The sequence below is a fragment of the Rhinolophus ferrumequinum genome, chromosome 19 (genome assembly GCF_004115265.2).
Source record: "Rhinolophus ferrumequinum isolate MPI-CBG mRhiFer1 chromosome 19, mRhiFer1_v1.p, whole genome shotgun sequence".
NCBI lineage: Eukaryota > Metazoa > Chordata > Mammalia > Chiroptera > Rhinolophidae > Rhinolophus > Rhinolophus ferrumequinum.
In genome coordinates, this window is record NC_046302.1 from 8,442,703 (window position 1) to 8,464,878 (window position 22,176).

The window sequence follows — 22,176 nt, forward strand, 5'->3', positions numbered from 1 at the left end:
TTGTCTGCCTAACAAAACACTGTCCTTCTTGTATAGCTGCCCAGGTTTTTCCAACTTTGTTCTGATAACGTATGGGGAGTCCGGAAGGCTTGTGCTGAGTGCTTCATGGCAGTTTCATGTGCAACATGTCAAGAAATCAGACGGACTAAATTGTCAGCACTGTTTATTAATTTGATCAGTGATCCTTCACGTTGGGTAGGATCTTGTTTAATTATCATTTGTAAAATAATACATTTTACAGCAAACATGATTTTGATTTCAAAATTTAAGAAATTTATAATTTAAGGTATGTTATTGTTAATACTTCTAGGAATAAACAATAGACAACTGTATTAACTTTTTTAAAAACTGGTCAAAATTACTATACAAATTAAATCATCTTCATTATATTGATATGATATATCATATGATTTTCAGATGGTAAACCTTCAGTCTCTGGGATGTCTCACTTGATCATATAATTATATGTTGCTGGATTCTGCTAGTATTTTGTTAAGGATTTTTATATTCGTATTATAAGAGATAATGGTCTGTTGTTTGATGGGTTTTTTCGTTCTTTTTTATTGTTATCAGGATAATAATGGCCTCATAAAACAAATTGGGAAGTGTTTCCTATTCTTCTATGTTTTGGGAGAATTTGTGAAGAATTGGTAGTAATTCTCTTTTAAATGTTTAGTAGAATTCAGCAGTGAAGCCATCTGGGCCTGGACTTTCCTTTGGGGTAGTCTTTTTTATTACCAATTTAATCTCTTGTTATAGGCCTGTCCCGAATGTCTGTTTCTTTCAAATACATTGTTTTCTCTTTTCTCCTGGTATTCCCATTACACTCATGTTGGTGTGCTTAAAATGGTGCCCCACATTTTTCTGAGGCTCTATTCATTTTTCCTCATTTCCTTTTTCCTCTCTGTTTTTCGGCTTGTATAACTTCATTGATATACCTCTAGTTCACTAATTCTTTTTTCTGCCAGTTCTGTTAAATCCAGTATCTTACTGCTCTCACACACAGTTTCTGTTGCTTGATTTTTTTTCCAGTGTATGGATCACACTTTTTCCTTTTCATGCTTTGTAATTTTCTGTTAGAAACTGGACATTTTAGATAATATATTGTAGCATATTTGGATACTGATACCCCTATCAGGGGCTTGTAATTGTTATTTGCTTGTTTGTTTAGTGACTGGCTAGAATACTTTAGTGTGGACTCTTGTTGCCCCCTTCCAGGAAGCACAGCTTTGGGTATGTCCTTAGTCACCCTTGGGCTGTCAGCATTTTGGTGGGAGTGGAACAGACAGCAAATTGAGTTTCTCTTGGCTTGTCTGTCCTGGTTCTTGGGGCCTCAGTATTATAAGCCACATCCAAGGTAGAGCCTCCAATACACGAATGGGTGTTAAGTGGGAGAAGGGAGCCCTCAGCATTCCACTGCACTTGCCCAGGACCTGGCCTGAGTAACAAGTAGCTAGTGGCAGAGTGAGAAACATTGAAAGGCCTCTGGCTGGGAGAGAGGGAGTCCACTGTTCTTGGCTGCAGCAGTCTGGAGTGGAGTCTCTGCCTCCCTGAGCTAGTCTTGCTTCAGATACCTCCGGCTTTCGGCTTTTTTAACTGAATTTTTGTGGATTTTCTTGAATAGATATTCCTTAATTTGTTGTTTACCTTTAGGACCATTTCCAGAGGTGTTGAATGGTGGGCTTTTCTTTCCTATTTCACTGGGGAGTGGGTCACTTGAGGTCCTCACGCTTTCATGCACTATCATGTGAGAAGTTGATCTCAGGATCTCACCACATTCATTTTCAAAACAAAATCTACATAGAGGGAAAGACTGTTAAAGCTTTAGTACTACTTTAATGTTTTTAATAGTACCTTGTATAAGATTATTAGAAAAGACTATGTAGCTTATTTGAAGTTTTCATTTTAAAACTTTAACTACTTTGTCATTGTTTTGGCTGAGTTATACAGTATTTCCTGTTAATTTGGGAATATGTTTATGTTAAAATGAAGGATTCCTTAAATCTCACGTCATTTGAGGTATATAAATCCTATGCCTATTTGAGATAAGCTCAGAGTTTTAACAACATCCAGAGTAGACTAAACTTGTGCATATAATTTTAAAAGTTAACTTTATGCTTTTATGGAAATACAAAGGGAAAAAAATCTGTAAGTTAACATATACACACTATTCTTTTTGCCATCATCACATAATTCAAGCCTTTTTTTAACCAATTGAATTAACTTTGTAACTGCTTCTCCAAGCAAGTAAATAATACATATCTTTCCCTTTGTATAATTTACACAAAGCATGTAATCCTCATTTTAAAACTTGGAAAAGGTATTATTATGCCTAAAAAGGCATAATCTCAGAGAAATTGGTTTGTAGTTTTCACCATCATAGTTACCTTTGTCAGATTATGTCCATCCTTCTACTTCCTCTCATGAAACCTCTCCTTTCCAAATGTGTTTTTTAAATTTTGATTACAAACATAATACAGGAATATGATATGAAATAAAATTCTCTAAACTTTTTAGCTCTACTACTTGAGACATTCTTTAATAACAGTAATATATGCTTCCAGATTTTAGTGAAATATATTTTGTCAATGTTATATTTCTGATGAGTATGTATATAGTTCTGGTACACCTGCTTGCTACCTTGTAGTGAACAAATTGCAGTATGTCCTACCTGAAAACATTAAATGGATTTATCACATTTTGTGACTTTATTGCTTTATATTTTCTGTTTGAAATCTTGACTTCATTCTTTTTATTCTTGAGAACATTATAGGACTTTCTTTAATTTTGTTCCATGTAAATGTTTTATAGGATCTCATATTCATATTTTCATGGTTTAAATATTCAAGCCAGGATAAAAAAATTAAAAGAGAAAATCGTTTATAAAGAATTTTAAATTCTAGCTGAATAATGATTTATAGTTCTGAATCTGGGTTTCATTTAGAAAAAAAATTACTGTCTTAAACATACCTCATTCAGTGTGTGGAAAGTAGGTTATTAATAATCCTGTATTTTTATGTTTTATTACGGTCCTTTTTTTCTTCCTAGGTTCGCCAAGCAGCTTTTCAGTCTCTGGGACCTTTCATATCTACTTTTGCTAATCCATCTAGCTCAGGCCAGTATTTTAAAGAAGAGAGCAAAAGTTCAGAAGATACAGCAGTAGAAGACCAAAATAGGTACAATTTTTTAAAACTTTGCTTTCCAGTTTTACTGCTTGTGAACATTTTTTTCATTTTCACTATTTTATAATAAGCGTTCTTTTTGGAGAGTACTGTTTCCCTTGATTATACAAATTGGTAAATATTCTTACAGCGTTTTATTTTAAATACATTTGTTAAACGTCATTTTGGTTGGTTATATATTAGATGAGTAGATGAAGATGCACGTGACACTGAACTTGATGCCAGGCACATAGAAAACTATAAATGATAGATTTGATAATAGTTTGAAATAAGTTTATTTAATAAGTTATTTACCTAGTAAACCATGTGTTGACATTTAGAATATATGAGGTAATGGTTATTTAATTTAAAGGGTTTTTTTTTTTTTTAATTTAGGATATGTTTTAGTATATAGTGCATTTCTTACAATTATTTTTCCTTCCAGTCAATTAATTTAATTGTGGGCCTTGGATTCTCTGTATACAGAATGATGATTGTAATCTCCCAATTGAAGGGGAAAGTAATTTAATGATTAACACCAAATTAGTATACTTATTAACTAGAATATCAATTTTAAGTGTATTAATCTAATAGGGCAACAGATTTTAAAATGAAGCTTAAAGAGGACAACTCTTGATTTTTATTTTAAATTTTTTTTACATTTAAAAATTTGAGTTTTAGACTTTTAAATTGATTATAATATTTACTTATGGAAAAAACAATTCAAACCTTACTTAGTGCATGAGAAATAAGCACAAACTTTTACAGGCATGCACTTGAAATAATTGAGTAACCTGTTTTTGAAACAGTCCCTAGTGTAATGCTTGAGTTACCATAGTGTCTTGTCCCTCCCTTGTCATGATGCTAATGGACATTTTCTTCTGTAGGTCTTGATACTGTGATATTTGCTTTCTTGGTGTTTTGATTTGGCAGTTCTTCCTTTCTTCTCTGCTGCCTTGTTTTACCTTTTTGCCCGTTCTCCTACTGTCCTGCTGAATAGCCAAACAAACCTGAGGTACTGTTTTTTGTAAAGGAAGAAAAATCACTAAACCTACCTTCCTAGCAAGCAAAGTTTATCATTTCTTTTGAAAACAGCTGCTACAAGGAGTTTCACAAAAACAATGATTGGGGGTGGGGTGTTATCTGTTTTTCATTTTTAAAGTCAGTGTACCTTTTCACTATCAAATTTGTACAAAGATTATTATGCAACTTTTATTTATTTTTAAAGTTAGAGTTTAGTAAGTGAAAACAAAAATTTACAGAGAATTATATAGGACAGGGGTCAGCAAACTTTCTGTAAAAGGCCAAATAATTAATATTTCCGCTCTCTGTCACTACTGCTCAACTCTGCCTTTGCACTGTGTAGCAGCCATAGACAGACAATACATAAACAGATGGGCTTGGCTCTGGTCCACTAAAACCTTGTTGACGAAAGTTGGTGTGGATAGCGTGGCCAGTAGTTTACTGACTGCTGGTATAGGACGTTATTGGAAGAGCTATTTAAAGGTAGTTATCTTTTAGCTACAAATCTTAATTTCTCTTCCATTGTAATGAGGTATGTCTTAATGTCAAGTCAATACTATTTATGGAATTGGATTTTCACTATATTATTAGACTATTGAATTGTGTTAATGGTGTAGGGGAGGGAACAGAGAGTTTCTGGCTAAGGAAGGAGTTGTGTTACACTTTTGTAAAAGATTTTGTGTAGTTTAATTTCCTAACTTCAAGAAGAGTTATCCTACACATTATTAGAATCATTAGTTTGTTCAACCTCTTTAATACTTCACTGGCTTTTGGTTTAAGCTTTGTTAGAATTGTTTTGTTAATTAAGATTGATTGATTGTCCGAAAATTAATTGAGCACCTACTAAGAACCAGCTCCTGTAAATATTAATAGAAATAGAAAACTTGGTTCGTGTTCTCAAGGTCCTCTTAGTTTTTTAGAATTCAGATTTCTCAAATATCTCAGAGTGGGGAAGGTTTCGGCAATATATTTCCACTACTACTTACTTATTATATATTATTTCATCTGACCCTGGAATCATTTAATATCAATTAACACTATTTGAAGCGTTTATTGATTATAAACATCTGACTTTATATACAAAATTTATGTTTCACTCACCCTCGATCAGGCTAGTAATGGTTCGTTTTTTTTCCTTCAATTTTTTATTGGGGAATATTGGGGAACAGTGTGTTTTTCCAGGGCCCATCAGCTCCAAGTTGTTGTCCTTCAATCCAGTTGTGGAGGGCGCAGCTCAGCTCCAAGTCCAGTCACCGTTTTTCAGTCTTTAGTTGCAGGGGGCTCAGCCCACCATCCCAAGCAGGAATTAAACTGGCAACCTTGTTGAGAGCTCGTGCTCTGACCAGTTGAGCCATCTGGCCACCCCTCTGGAAGCTCCTTGGCAGCTCATGGTCTTCAGTCTAGTTGTGGAGGGCGCAGCTCACTGGCCCATGTGGGAATGAAACTGGCAACCCTGTTGTTCAGAGCTTCTGCTCTAACCAACTGAGCCCTAGTAATGGTTCTTTGAAGGTGTTAATAAAATAAAGGCTATTTACAGAAGCAGAATTAAACATTCAAATTTGAATTTCTAAATTATGTAAAATAAGCATTCTCTTTTTAAGTCAAACCAACAATTACACTGTTTTTTGAATACATTATGTCCTTTGGGTTCTTCCTGCTTCTGTTTGGGAAGCCCTTCCTATTCCATTCATACCTCATTTAACAAAGTCAGTGTCAGCGTGTTTGCTGTCTCTAAACTCGATACATCTGAGAATCTTTCCATTAGTTTTTCAGGAAATTCACAGCTTTTGCATCTTGGCTGTCAGTAGGACTGCAATGAGAGCACTAATTTTTAATCATATCTTTTCAGTTGTGTATTTGCATATATCACCCAGTAAACCACAAGTCAATCTGGTGTAACTATCTAGTTTTTTATCTCTCTGTATACTAACACCTTCTAGGGGCCTGGCACGTAGGTTGCACATAACAAATCTTGAGTGAATTATTATAAGGAAATAATGTATTTATTTTATTAATATGTTTATTTTGAAAATAAAGTCTTAAGTAACTGAAAAAGCCTTAAGTAACTAAAAAACTAGTATGCTAGTTTTTGTCAGTTTTGCTTAATGCCAATTATGTGAAAGTCAAATTGATTGTTATTGGTACAAATTCACCAGTATTTCACTGCTGTTAAACTTCATTTAGTTAATTCACAGTACTTGAAAGCTGTATCTTGGAAAGTGTTCTTTCCATTTTTCTGCTTCTTTAACCAGATGTTCTATAGGTCATTTTCTCTTTGAAATACATATAAGTACTTATTTTTTTAGGCCTGTGGTCTCAGTTCCTAGTCAGTAACTCTGAGGATATTAATTGTGAACTATGTAGACACTAAAGAAAACTTAAGGTTCTTTTTGAGAGAAATTCTGCTTTACCCTCTGGTGCTCGTTACCTACACTCTCATAGGAGCTAGGATAGTCATTCTCTCATTATGTAGAATCATGTCTCCTCGAGTTTCAAAACACTGTTTGCTTATATAATGGTATTTAGAAATCTGACAGTTAAAAATGTCAGAATTTTGCCATTGACTGTTATCCAGCTCCAGGAAAAATCAATATTTAGAGAATTTATATTTTTGACATTTTGAAGCAACTGTTATTCATACATGTAGTAATTCTTGCCAGAATTGATTCTAAGGAAAATTTTTGTCTCTTTAACTACTAAGAATTTGAAGTTTGGACAAACTAGTAATTTTACATTAGACAAATAGAATGATTTGGTCATTCTTTGTTTTTGCTGCTAAGAATATTAAAATTTAATAGTCTTAATTAATTTTAGTATTACAATTTAATCTGAATGCTAAGGTGAAATAGTGGTCAAGGAACTTCAGCCCTTAGAATAGTTTTATATACTAAATGGCCTTTTAGTTGTGTTCTTTTTGTATATTTTAAATGGAACTTTCTTAAATTCATTAGATGCTAGATGAAGTCTTAATAGGTTTTACCCATTTGTTCCTCATCCCCACCAAACAATACCTGTTCATAATTTTTTAAATATAATTTGAATGATACCAGAAAAACTGCAAAATAGCACAAAGAATCCCATATACCTTTTACCCAGATTCTCCAAATACTGACATTTCACCATATTTCCTTTATTTTTTTCTGACTTCTTTGAGAATAAGTTTTAGACATGATACTCTTTTTATCTTCCTTAAATATTTCACTGTATTTCCTCAAATCACAATAATACATAACCACACAGTCTACCAAAATTAAGAAATTACATATATACAATACTGTCATCTAATCTAGAGACTTCATTCAAATTTTACCAATTATGCCACTAATGTTCTTTAAACAAGAGACTAAATATCTTTTAATAAGAACAACATGATTGGAAAATATTATATACAGGAGTGCCTCGGTTTTCGAACGTCTCCATTGACGAACATTTCGGTTTAAAATGCCATAAACTGGAAGTAAATGCTTCAGGTTTTGAACACGCCTCGGAAGTCGAACATGTCACGCGGCTTCCTCTGAGTGCAAGATCCTGAGGCCTAGCTGTCGGCTGTTTTCCAACGTTTCAGAACTCGAACGGTCTTCCGGAACGGATTATGTTCGAAAATCGAGATACCACTGTAATTCATACACGTATGGAAGGCATTTATTTTGCATAATAGCACTAGGTTCAAGAACTATTTGGGAGAGGGAAAGGATCTTATAGGCCATCTAGGCCAATCCCTCATTTTTATGAATAAAGTGGAATCTGAGTCCTTAAAAAGCTTGGAGTTTTATATTAATGTAATGCCAGTGTTGAGATAAAAATCTTAAGAACTTGTAGTGAAATATTTTCATAGTTGTAACAATTTTATTATATATGCATACTATATATTTTATAGAAATAAGAATGGAAGGGCAACATAAGAATTGAAAATGCTATCAGTGTGGTATGTTTTCAGATGACTTATTAAATATTTTTATCTGTATTTAAAAACTTTTTAAAAATCAACATAGCCTGTTTTTAAAACAGATTTCTGAAAATAATGTGAACATTGCTATGAGATAAAGCCTAATCAGAGGGAAATTGATAATTTCATGAGAACATTTAAGGTGGCTGTTCAGCTGGGATATTACATAAGTGTCAACGTCACCTTCCTTTTGCACAGTCCTGGCACTGTCCTGGCAGGCCTTCTGTTTAATATCTTTTGCTGTTTATATGTAAAGGCACAATGTTTCAAGGGAGCACCTTTAATTTTTTTCCCCACACTCACCTTACATATTTACCTACATATCCATCCTTCCTTTTCTTTCATGTTTCTTAGAAAGAGGTATCTCTTCATCGGTCCACCTGTGTTCTAGAGCCCATCATCTTTCTGCTTTATCAGTTGTTTCATAAATCTGTGTCTCCAGTTCCTTCATCTCTTATAACCTCTTTCTCTAAGCCTAAAAATATGCTCATCTTTACCACCTTTTTATACAAGAAAAATGCCTTCACTCTGTTATTCTATGACTGTCGTGTTTTCCTTCATTCGTATTTCTTGCATCACACACATCTGAGCCCTACACATGTCCCTCTGAGTTGATGACCTCCAAATCTGCCTCCAGTGTCCGGCCAGTTTCGCATGGATATCACCACCACTTTCAACATAGCTACCTAACTCAGCCTATCCAAACTGGAACTCATTAGCTCTCTCGTTAAACTGTTTGCGTTTTGTACCAGCATCTAATCCAGGGGTGTCCAAACTTTTTTCAACGTTTTTCACCAAGGGCCATATGCGGTAAAATACACAAACAGCCGGGCCACTCACTCGAGGTGAAGTACGTATTGCCTCACCTGGTTTATTTAAGTAAACTAAATATATTTTTGGAATTTGCTGTGGGCCAATTAACAGTGGATCTGCGGCCCACGGGCCGAAGTTTGGACACCCCTAATCTAATCAGTTGCTGTAGCCAGAAATCTGGAAATCTTTCCAAATTTCCTTTTTTGTTTCTCATCTCCAGCATGCTATAAGTCAACAAATCTGATTGGTTTTATCATCATATGAATGTGTTTATTTCTTCTGTAGCCCCCAAAACACTGCCTTCATTCAGAAAGTCATCACTATCTCTCACCTGCTCTATATTTCTGCCTCCTGTTTGACCTCCAACCAATTTTCTATACTGCTTCCAGACTGGTCTTTCAAAAATAACACATCTAAAAATGTAAGTCTCTTAATTCCTACTTTATTTCCTGTAGCCTGTAGGATTAATTCCAGAGGTATTTAGTATGGAATGCAGTGGTTTCTGCAGTTTTTCATCCTTGTTGTCCATCATTTCCTTTTCTTAGCCATAATAAACTCATTGCTGTTTTCTGAAAGTGTTATACCTCCTCTACCACCCTTTGCATATGCTATTTCTTTCAGTACATTTTCTTCCCCTAGCCTCATAAGCATTATTGGTTCTTCTAAACACAATTCATATCATTTCCTCTAAAACCTTTTAATTTCAATTTTCATCTGTACCTTGTGTGTTCAGTGTTCATACTTTTGTATTTACCATTCTTTCTGGCAATTATTTGCTTATAAATTCGCTTTTCCTATTTGCCTCTAATTATAATCTCAGGAGCAAGATGTGCATCTCACTTGAGTATGAATCCTCAAAAACTGTTTCATTTCCTGGCTCCTAGTAGGTGCTCAATACATATTTGCTAAATATAATTGAATTTAATAAAATGTAGGGGATAAACATCAAAACTTGTTGTAGTACTTTAGTTTATATAGTGGATGGCGGTAATCAGTGGGTTTTAATTTAGGAACTTGTACCATCTGTCCTTAGCAATTAGGTCATGACTCCATTTTGGGAAAACCTTGGAGTAGAACTAGAAACTGGAAAAATTAAAAATAACTTTTTACTTAAAATACATAAGTAGGTTGTAATAATATTTTGTGAGATAGTAAATAAAATAAGATCTTTTGTAATGCTATAGAGGTTGTTTTTTATTGTTTTTTTTTATGTAAGCAAATAGGTTTTAATTCTCAACTTTTCAGTATGTCATTGGAACAGAGTGGCAATACCATAATCCTAAAAAAAATCAGATAATTTTTTAAATGAATCTTAAAATACATTGTAGGAATTTATGTTCCTACTATTACTTATTTATTTAGGAAATTATCGTGGTATTGTAGAATCCCAGGATTCTTAACTTTTATCTTCTCCAACTAACATCTAATGCTTTAATATCTAGACTTAGGCTTAACAGATGTTTACATCTCTGAACACAGAACAACTGATGGAAAAAGAAGCATTACCAGTAATTTACATAAACTACTCAATTTGTATGGATAATCTGTAATTTTTAATATTTAACATGTCAAAATGCTTTATATAATATCCTTTATTGATTTTTTTTCAGTAATTATTTTTATACTTTCATTTTTTCCCCCCAAATGAAACAATAAATAATAAATGAAACAATAAAAGTATCGGAGATCAAGAAGTCCCAGAGGATGTACAACTCAGGCCAGAGGATGTTCCTTCAGATCCCAATATTAGTAATTCCAGTATCAAACTGGAAAACACGATGGAAGATTGTGCTGAAACATCTAGGAAATCTCCAGGTGAAATAAGTGTTCCAGTGGACAGGTCTTTATTTTGTACTTTGTCCTCAGACTCTCATCAGGAAGCAGCTAGTAATGAAAATGATAAAAAGCCTGGTAACTACAAGTCCACATTATGGCCAGAGGTTGGCACCAATTCACAAGATTCAGCTCTCATAGATCAGGAATTGTACAACTCCTTCCATTTCTGGAGGACTCCTCTTCCTGAAATAGATATAGATATAGAGCTTGAGCAGGGATCTGGGAATAAACTCAGCCCAGAGAGACCAGAAGAAACACCCGAAGTCACCATGCCAAGTTCTTCAAACATAACTATGGCCACCAGAAAGGAACTTGAAGAAATGATAGAAAATCTAGAGCCACATATTGATGATCCAGATGTTAAAGGTATGGAAGATTCAATCAAGTTCTTTATTCTAAAGTTGATATAGAATGTTCTTTTTTGATCTTTTTTCCAGAAAAATTGCCTTTAAAAAAATTTATGTGGACCATTATCATCATGTCATGTCTTGATAAATATCTGATTTTTAGGAAATTTCATTTAGATAAACTCATCACTGTGTTCCTAACTGTAGTATACACAGAATTGTTGATAACATGGATCACTCTAGCTGAAATTTTGGCAATCATTCAAACAATGTTTAACAATTTTACATCTTGTTCTGCCTTAACTATTCTTCTCTGGGTCTCATTAGCTTTTTTATAAAATAGGAATGGAAATGGTGGTGTTTTTTTAAGGAAGGGCTATATATAGTCTATTAACTGTAGACAGAAATACAGATTTTCTTATGGAATATGTTGTTTTAAGAGCTGTAGACATCTACAAGAATTGATTAATTCCTCAGTTTTGACTTTTTTCCATTGAGTTACATGTGTATCACCTAGATTCTTTCATTGTGAATGATAGTCTTGAAAGTTGTTCTATGTTAAAATCAAAAGTTGCCTCTTACGAAGTGCAGTACGTGTTCTAAATTGTGGGAAACGTGATGTCCTGAAGCAGTCCCATTGTTCTGCTGGTTGGGAAGTGGTGTTAGGTCCATGGGGCTAGAACCTGATGCACATGTTATCTTTCTGCTGCTTTGAAGACGAAGGCCTTCCTAATGACTCTCAAAACCTTATTCTGTGAACTTGAGATGTTATTTAAAACAAAAACAATTTTGAAAAATCCCATAATTACAAGTCTTCAGAACTAATATCTCTTTGTGGGTTTTTTTCTGGCCTTGTTAGTTCCAAAAGCTAAAATTTATAAACTATTCGTTTGCTCATTGCTGGTAAATACCCATTTTTAAAGTAAATAAAGTGATATCTTCAGTATCCTTTTAAAACATATAAAACCTTGTATTTAAACTTTGAAAATTACATCAGTGGTGGGTGGTTAAGTTGGCAGTTTATTTGCCTTTAATTTACCATGATTTTTTAAAAGATAGTCTATTACAGGGGGTGGCTGGTTAGCTCAGTTTGTTAGAGGGTGGTGCTGGTAGCACCAAGGTTGCCGGATCGATCCCTGCATGGGCCACTGTGAGCTGAGCCCTCCTTAAAGGAAAAAAAAAAGATAGTCTATTACAATTTTGCACTTGGAGAAAAATTAAATGATTTGATTTGAGGAGGCAAATTCATATCCTTGATTGTTGAAAGTTATTTTAACTTAACTGGTAGATGGCCAGTTTCATTTTTTTAACTTTTGTTTTTTTTTTAGGTTTATTGGGGCATAATTTCTATCAGTAAAATTTAGCTTTTTGAACAGACATTTCTATGAGACTTGACAAACATACAGTTGTGTGTAACTATCACCACAGTCAAGACACAGAACAGTTCCATCACCCCAGAATGTTCCCATATCCCCCTTTCTAGTCAGTCCTTTCTTTCATGCGCAGCATGTAGCAACCTCTGATCTGTTTTCTGTCCCTATGATTTTGCCTTTTGCAAAATGCCACATACATAGGATCAACTGATGCAAACCTTTTTGAGTATGACTTCTGTCACTTAGCGTAACGTATTTGAGATTTATCCTTGTTTCATGTATCAGTAGTTCGTTCCTTTTTATTACATTCTGAAACAAAGGCAAGAACAGAGGACTGAATATTTTCAGTAGCATATCCTATTTTTTAATCTCTTGTAGATTATTCTTTATGAAAACCTCACAGTTTCACTTTCTTTGCTCATTCCTCAATTGTGGCTTCTCTCACTGATTTTTACCCCTTTGAACCAGCATTCTGCATTTTATGACAGCTTAATGATGAAGCAAGTACCGAGGTTTTTGTTTTGTTTGACAAATTAGAATCTTCATCAAAATCTTGCCTTTTTAGTCTCCCTCCATCCCTCTTACTCTCTTCCATCCCCAGACGAGGAGAACTGAGATGCAGAGAATTATACCTAAAACTAAGGATGTTCACAACTGAGGATAGTCAAATCTTGATAACTGTTTGTCTTTACAGTGGTTAGATTTTTGTTTAAATAAGCTTTATATAATTTATCAACTTAAGTTTTATTCAGTTGATGAAACTTCAATAACTTTCATACTTTTTCTTACACTCCATTTTTATGGAAAAAGGCTTTAATTAAGCCTGTTCTGGAAACTCTCGTTTATAGCACCTTCTAGTTCTCTGACACATAGTAGGCACTTAACAAATATGAAATGTTGAATAAGCTACTTTAATTCTTTTTAACAAATCAGCTAAAAGTAATATGCATAGTTTGCTTTTTAAAAAGACCTACATGTACATATAAGTTTCAATATATGACTTTGCGTTTCAGAAGATGGCTAATACCATGTTTGACTTAAAATCGTATTATAAATTTACAGGGCTCAATTGAGAGATTTCAACACAAATACTACATTGTCATTTAATCAATTTTCTTTCTAATTTACCTCTTAAACCTACTATGTCTTATAAATTTGTCATGTTCTTTCTGTCCATAAGGATACTTTCATAACATATCCATTGATTTATTTATTCATTCATTCAGCGTTACTTACTGAGCGTCTGTTGTGTATCAGATACTCCCCTAGACACTAAATACATAGCAGCAACAAACCAGACAAAAATCCCAGCCCCAGTGAGCACAAAGGGCGAGACAGTACATAAACTGCCTACAGTAAAACATAGGTGGGCAGTGTTGGGGATTTTATGCTTAGGCTACAGAATTCTTAATCATTCGATTTTATCGAAATCTGAGGGTGTGTTTAATCCATCTTAATTTCATAGTTGAAAATTAATTTTCTATGCCTTAATTTTCCACTGTATAAGAAGGTATTTTGAATTTTTAAAACGGTATACCTTAGTTTTGGGTACTTTTGTTTTTCTAATTCTGCCATTGTGGGCAGTCATTTCTTTCAAACTGTTAGAAAATGTCTACTTTTTTAAAAGGCAGAACTTTAATCCAAAATTGGAAACTAAGTTCTTACCAGGGACTAAACTAGTTATGTTTTATGTGTAATTTTTTTTAATTTTTTTTTTTTTGTCAGGCCGTAAAATCTGGGGAGGCTCTGCCTAGAGAAACTATCTTAGGGCATCTAAGAAGTCGAATTTCAGCTTTTGCAAGCCTCTGTGCCACTTGTTCTTTACGCTTATTACTTTTGGGTGGGAAATATCATGGGGAAAAAATAGCAAGACTTAGGGTTTTTTCTTTTAAGGCAGACTTTGCTTCATAGTCTTGCTAATTTAACTCTTACCTTCCTCAAAGCATTGATGTTTTTTTTCTTTGTGAGTTTTTGGCCAAAAAATTTAACTGTTACCACAAACTAGAATGAAATACTCCTGTCAGGAAAAGAAAAGTCCATTCTCAGTTATAGGACAGAATAGATCCTACATGAAAGGCCAAATAGGGAAGTGGTAAAATATGAGGAAGGTATAAGAGATCCTTTTTTCCAAATTACTTACCTAGGGAATTTGATGTTTTTCTGTCTTTGTTCAGGACAGTTTCACATCCCTGACATTTAGGATTGCCAAGCTGATTCAGGATTGAATTTGAACAGTGACCAAGTAGAATTATTGATTTACCCTAGCTGGGTTCATAGACTACAAAAGGAAAAACTGCCTAAGCTCACAAAATACACATTTCTTTCCAATTTGGGCCCACTGGAAGAATTGGGACCTTTTGACAGTCAGAAAAATCATATTGTCACTGACTGAAAGCAATAAATTGTTAGGAATTTGTGACTAATCACCAATATAATTTGTGGAAGAGTTAGGGATTATAAAGGTGTGTAACTCAGCTGTACCAGCTTCTTCAGGGAGGGAGTAAAATTCTAAGTTTCCAGATGGTGGTTCCTGAGCATAAACCACTACAGACTTTCTTCACAAATCTGTGGTTAAATTATCTCTGGTTCCTGGGATTTCAGTCAAGATTGTAAGAAAATGGAGATCTTAATAAAGACCTATGTGTTCAGTTTTCTTAAATTCGTCGTGGTGGTATATCCTACCAAAATTTACTCATTATCTAAGCATTAAATAGATACCACCTCATTCTCTGATGGGGAATAGAAGCATCAGGTTTCCTGAGAAAGCGTTAGTCTCTACCTCAATGATCTTTTATATCAATATTTTGACGAAACTAAATTCAAAGTGTAGCTTATTTAAACTTTCATGAACATACAAACCTAAAGATGAAAATTAACATAGACAAATAGAAGTATGTAGTCCATTTAGAGACAGATGTTCTCTGTAAAGCATTTTCTGTGAATGGCTCTGATTTATTAATTACTTCCCTGGGAACAGAATAGAGATGCGTTAGGGATCATCCCCCCACACACACCCCCAAACACACACACCCATGCATTTTATGCGGGACAAAACATTTTAACTTTTATGTATTGTGCGGTCTCCTTTAGTACTATTTTGATTTCACTTTGGAAACTTAAAAGATTCTAACTGATTAAATAGCCAAAGTGATTAAAAGGGTTAGTACACATTGCTGTTGAAATACTCAAAAGAATGAAGATACTTTTCATGAGTAACTTTCCATGATTAAACACCTTCAATTTGCTTACTTAATTTAGCAAATAATGACCTAATATAGAATAGAAACCTCATTCTGTATGTTTACTGTATCTCTATTGCCAGGTACCTGATATACTTAGACTAAAATTGTATAAATGTGTCAGTATAGTAGTAGGTTATCTTAATAAAATCGTTATCTGATTGCTTTTCTTATAATCTTTAAGTAGGTGCACACCTTGTCATTTTTGTACTAAATAAATTTGAAGTTAAAATTTTATAAATTTTTATATTTTTGAGCATTCAGGTAGATTGTTACTTGAAGTAATATTAAACAATACTTTTTGCTAAAGTTCTCATTTTGGGGGAAAGAAGAATGCCTTATTTGAGTTTGAATCACTTTTATAAAGAAGGTTTAACTCAAACATAGGCAGTGCTATTTGCCAGATTTAAGAACCACTTTTTGGTAAGTCATTTTGATTTGCTGCAAATAAGACAGTGCTCATTTGGGATCCCTGTGTTTGGGACAAGGCACTGATTTCATTTTCAAAAATAGAGAATAATAAACTGGAATAAGATATGAGATGCTTAAATGTAACTGCAACAAAAATCTTTGTAATTACCATTGTTTTATGTTGGCAGGGTTTGTGTGACTGCTCTTCTGCTAAAATAGCTTAGTAAGTAAGCCTTGTAAGTTTGATTCATGCACTACCAAAATATAGTTAACTGACACTGAAATTGACTCCTTTTAATAAACTGGAGGTACCTCCAAAACTAGATAGCCTTCCTGTTTTCATACTAACGCAGAATAATGTTCAGTAGTGGATAAACATTTTTAATCCCATGAAAGCATATTAGTGTTCTACTTTTTCTCTTGGAGGACTAATGATTTACCACGGTAGAGGTTTTTTTCAGCTTTTTGGTGGCAGTGTCAAAAAAGTATACATTTCATTGTTAACATATAATACAAACGGAGAAAAAACTTGCAAGCATATTGTAATTCTGCTTATTTGCCTTTCCCTGTTCTGCTTATAGCGCAAGTGGACGTGCTGTCTGCAGCGCTGCGTGCTTCCAGTCTGGACGCACGCGAAGAAGCCAGCGATGCAGGAAAGAAAAGTGATGTGCAAGATGAGCTGGGTGTCAGTGAGCCACCAAACTGTAAAATAAATCATGATGCCTCCGTGCCTTTAATCAGCAATGCTGTTGAGGTAACAAACTCATAAAGTGTTTGTCAAGTGAGAGCAGTTTGAATTAGATTTGTTTTATTGGGAAGTAGTTGTAACTAATCACTTTCTAGTTAGTACATTCTGGTGCTGATTTTCTCAGCTCTCCCATTTGCATAAAGTGAAAGTAACTGTCACCACATCCTATCTATGTGACATTAGTGTCATGTTCAATGCTTGGTAAAAAGTGCTGTCTACGTGGTCATTTTAGTAGCCTCAATGTTAATGTGGCTCACTGCAGTGAAATAGTCTTACTGGAAACAAAGCCCTTTATCAAGAATAATTAACTCTTCCTTTTCTTTTTGGAGAGGTGCTTTGTTTCTGATCGGACCATTTCACTGCAGCAAGCAACACAGTATTCTGAGCAGAAGATCGGGACTTGAGGCCATGTTGCGGAGGGCCAGTGACATTATCTGGACTGTGGAGTGTGAGGGTGGGTACTGTTACTAGCATCATCTTCGCGGTGTCCTTGGAGCTGTTCTGTATGATCCTTTCTTAGTTTCTTACTACATCCCACCAAGCCAGCATCGTTTAGTCTCAGTATTTCTGATCCCTTGTTCATATAAACAGGGAAAAGGAATATGCCACTGAATGCCAGAATGAAATGGTCACTAATCACAGTGGCTTGAATGAAAAGCTCAGGAAAGAGTGCCTACATACATACACTGGGGAGAGCAAGAGGTTTCTCAGACCTTTAGTGGGTCTTAAAGGTTCACAAACCTTTCCGTTTTTGTTTTTTGTTCAATGATACCTAGTATAGTTAGAAATCTTGTATAATAATATCAGTGGTTCAGAATGAAACCCTGACCACTTATTTGGAGATTTGAAAACTGTGATATCTCTGCATTTGGGAAGGTGTTTTGTTTGTTTGGGGGTGTGGCTGTTAAAAATGTACATTTGTGAAATTAAAAATAGGCAAGAATAGAAACAGTAGAAGAAAAACTACATATGACATCCCAAGGCCTCTAAAACAGTTGACTGAAAGCACCCTTTAAATACTATTTTTATAAATAAGCTAATTTTAGATATTTGGGTAATTTCAAACTTCTAAATTTTTAATTACTTTCATTCAAAAATTCAGTTTCATACATTTAGCAAGCTTGATTTAAGGTAGGTGAAGTTCTTATGAGGCCTTAGGTATGTTTATGAACTTTTAAAAGCATGAAGAATGTCTGTCTTTGGCAGTCTTGAAAGGTAAGTAACTTAGTGAGATAGGTTAAATAAAGGAAACTTACAAGACAGGACAGTTCTTTAAGTAAATATTTTTTCCTAACAGAATATGGACTCGACCCTTCGCTATATTCATAATGATTCAGACTTGAGCACCAATAGTAGTTTTAGCCCTGATGAGGAAAGGAGATCTAAAGTACAAGTAAGTGACAAAAAATGCTTTTATTTGGTGTGGGTGTTAATTCCTGTTTTAAACTCATTTCTCACTAAATTTGTTCTATTTTATGATATTTTTTAAAAAACTTAGTGTGTCACCCTTTCTTTTTTCCCCCGTTTTTCCACCTCCCTCCGCCCCCCACTCCGTTCAAGCCGTTGTTTCTCAGTCTAGTTGTGTAGGACACAGCTCCCTGGCCCATGCTGGTATTATGAGCCTTGCGCTCCTCCGGGCTGAGGCAGTCGGTTGCCAGTCGCTGGTCGGCTACTTACGGCAGCTCATGGCAGGTCTCGCCGGCTGCCGGCCACTCACACTGGCTGCTGGCCACTCACACTGGCTGCCGGCCACTCACACTGGCTGCCGGCCACTCACGCTGGCTGCCGGCCACTCACGCTGGCTGCCGGCCACTCACACTGGCTGCCGGCCACTCACACTGGCTGCCGGCCACTCACGCTGGCTGCCGGCCACTCACGCTGGCTGCCGGCCACTCACACTGGCCACCGGCCACTCATGGCAGCACATGGTAGCCCACAGCAGCACACAGCCGCACATGTCACACTTTCAATACGAAAATTCAAATAATGGAGTAAAATATAAGTAAAAACCTTCCTCTTCCCACCTGTAATCCCATTCTTCATTCAGAGTTACCACAGATCACAGTTCCTTCTGTACTTCTTCATAAATTTATTGTGGGTATATAAACATGTATGTACCCCTTTTTGTCTTTCAAAGACAAATAGAATCATACCATCATATCAAGGTATGTCAAAATACCTAAGTTGCCAAGAACTCTAAGATGCAGCTCGATTTCAGAGATAAAAACATGAAAAAAATGGATCAAAGCCATTATAAAGTGCCTTCAGTGACAAGTTGCCCTCCAATTTTAGAGGGTTTTTTTTCCTTCCCTCTTTCCCCCCAGCTCTGAGTCAAGCCATTGTTGTTCTCAGTCTAGTTGTGGAGAACGCAGCTCACTTGGCCCATGTTGGTATTACGAGCATTGCGCGTTACCTGGCTGAGCTGCCCGCTGCCCACACCAGCTGCTGGCTTCTCAGGGCAGCTCAGAACAGCTCACGGCGGCCCTGCTCCAGGTGGAGCCGTTGTTCACTAATCTAGCTGTAGAGGGCGCAGTTCACTAGAATCGAAACAGCGACCTCTGTGTTAGGTGAACAGCGCTCCAACCATCTGAGTCACTGGGCTGCCCTATTTTAGTGATTTTAATGTGGGAAAATATGTTCATGTAATCGGAATATGATACTTTGTGCTTTGCCTTTTTTCTCTTTTTTAAAAACAATTGTGTCTTGGAGATCTTTCTGTATGAGCACATAGGACTCCCTCCTCCCCACAGCAGCACAGCATGCGAACAGCCTGGTGTCGTGCTCCATTAGAAGAAGGTGCTGTAACTGTAGTAGTTCCTTATGTGCTCCAGGTTTAGTTTGTTACCATATTACAGGCAGTGTTACGTTCATCATAATTATGTATGTTGTTTCTTCTGGAACTATATATATATTATTGTAAGTAGATTTCTGAGGTGAAACGGTGTATGTTTTTTATTTTTCTATTTATTAAAAATGGAGTCAGTATTCATATTGTTTTAAAACATGCTTTCACCATTTACATTGTAGATATATTTTCAAGTCAATACGTATGGATTGTCTCGTTCTTTTAATGAATTTATTTCAATTTTATTTAAAAAAATAGATAAGTTCACATAGTTCAAAATTCAAAAAGTACAAAGGCATTTAGTGATATTTCCTTCTCAATTTTTCTCCTCTACCATCCATTTGCTTCCCCCAGAGCAACCAATTTTACCTTTCTTTTGTATATCCTTCCAAAGCTATACACGCATAACCAATATTGTATGCATTCTTTTTCTCATATTTATACAAATGGTTAGGTGTATATACACTTTAAATTTTTATAGGTAATTGCTGAATTTCCATATGAAGGTGGATGGTACTGTTTTTCTTAAAATACATATTGGTTAGAATTTTTTAAAGTGCCTGTTTAACTAGGTTATATCAAACTTTATGATCTTTGCCAACATTGAAAGGTGCTGGTTTTATTTTTAATGTGTCTTTTAAATTTAGTAATCAGTTCTAATTGTCCTTTAAGCGGCTTTCTGTTTTAAGATTTTATTCATTGTTTTTCTCCTGGAGTGAATTTTATTTAATACACTCATATGCATTCCTCTTACCGTGTTTTTCTTACCTCTTTTCAGTTATTAGATAAGTGAAATTTTGAGATTGGTGTTTCTCTGCTATTTGAGAAGCTATATTAAATTCATACATTTAAAAATAAGTTTACCTGATTTATAGCTAAACTGCCCAGAGTGCATCACTGTTGTGTCTCTCTCTTCATTAGGATGTTGTGCCTCAGGCTCTGTTAGATCAATATTTATCTATGACTGATCCCTCTCGTGCACAGACAGTCGACACTGAAATTGCTAAGCACTGTGCATATAGCCTTCCGGGTGTGGCCCTGACACTCGGCAGGCAGAACTGGCACTGCCTAAGAGAGACTTACGAGACTCTGGCATCAGACATGCAGGTGAGTAAAGCAGCCACGGAATTAACAAAACATGCTCATGGAAGGCACGGCGTTTTGCCTTTCAAAACCTAATAGAATTTCTATTCATGTTCTAACAAGCTCTTGGCCTTACAGAAAATTATGTGCAGAAGAGCTTGAAAGTAATACGAAAGAGCTTGCTTTTTTGCATGGTCCACGTACCATGGTTTGGTGGCTTTTTTTAAAATCTAAAGTATTACAAATTATCACATTTGACATGTCTAAGTCCCTAATTTACTAATGTGTTGTCTAAAGTTTATGTATAGATTAATTCTTAAGAATATAGGATTTAGTTTTCTCCCTAGAAACTGTGTTATAAATGCTACTCAATATTTTAAAACCTTAATAGAATTGTAGTAATATTAGTACTGATGAGTTCTGGGCCCAGAGTGCAGTGAGTGTTGCTGTGCAGGTGGGAGAAGGCTAATGGGGGCAGGGGTGTCTGTGTGTGTGTGTGTGTGTGTGTGTGTGTGCATGCGCACGCACGCGCTCTTCCCTCTACCACACACCTCCACCACGCCCTCTGAGAGAGCACAACATGTAGGACATTGACCATAGGTCATTTTTCTGGATATCTGACTTTTTTGTGGCTTTTTTCTTAGGCTTTGTTGACTTACCTTTAACTTCCCCTGCTGTTAGGTCTGATTTCCACATACCAAAATTTTGCCTGCCTTCCACGAAACGTATTTCTTCAGTGAAATTAATGTCAGTTTTTAAGAAATCGTCCTGGTTAGACTAATTTATACTGGGATATGAATGATTTTCCCTTAACATGTCTTAATAATTATTGCATTTTTCAAGGAATCAGTGCAATCAACTCAGCAAATTAAAAGTTGAAAGTAGTCTTGAGAAACCATAGTTTACATCCCTTCTCTGACCTGTGAGGTTAGGAAACCAGAGTGTGGGCAGAGTGAATTAACCCATATTCACACACTTCAGTGGTACAGCTGGGCGTGGGACAAAAGGCCCAGTTTCCACAGCATGCTTCATCTATGTTAGTGGTTTTCCATCTCACCTCGCAGAACTCGACAGGTTCCTGTGGGGCAGGTACCCCAGGACTCCTCGACTAGGAAGGCTGTGGATGGGCAGGGCTTCATGCCTCCTGTCCCCTCCTCCAACAAAACATCTCTGCCTTCATCTGTTTGCTATGATGAACATGGAACATGGGTGTTACATTTTATTTCAAGATCTGTTCTGATGTTTGCGATGGGGATAAAACCTTTGCTCTAAATATTTTCTTAGCAGGTAAAGTTTTAAACAGTAAAAATTTTAAAATTAAGACAGCATGAAGATGCTTTTAATGTAAAGT

The 22,176-nt window shown here is 35.5% G+C and overlaps 1 protein-coding gene across 7 annotated transcripts in view; it reads left to right on the forward strand.

Annotated features, from left to right (window-relative positions):
* PPP4R1 (protein phosphatase 4 regulatory subunit 1) overlaps positions 1–22,176 on the forward strand; it is a 68,319-nt gene that overhangs the window by 35,874 nt on the left and 10,269 nt on the right. For all 7 annotated transcript variants that reach the window (XM_033087246.1, XM_033087247.1, XM_033087249.1 and 4 more), the window contains 6 exons: positions 37–195; positions 3,049–3,176; positions 10,622–11,145; positions 16,731–16,903; positions 18,195–18,290; positions 20,664–20,849. In XM_033087246.1, coding sequence (XP_032943137.1) covers positions 37–195; positions 3,049–3,176; positions 10,622–11,145; positions 16,731–16,903; positions 18,195–18,290; positions 20,664–20,849 — 1,266 coding nt within the window. The remainder of the gene's footprint in view (positions 1–36; positions 196–3,048; positions 3,177–10,621; positions 11,146–16,730; positions 16,904–18,194; positions 18,291–20,663; positions 20,850–22,176) is intronic.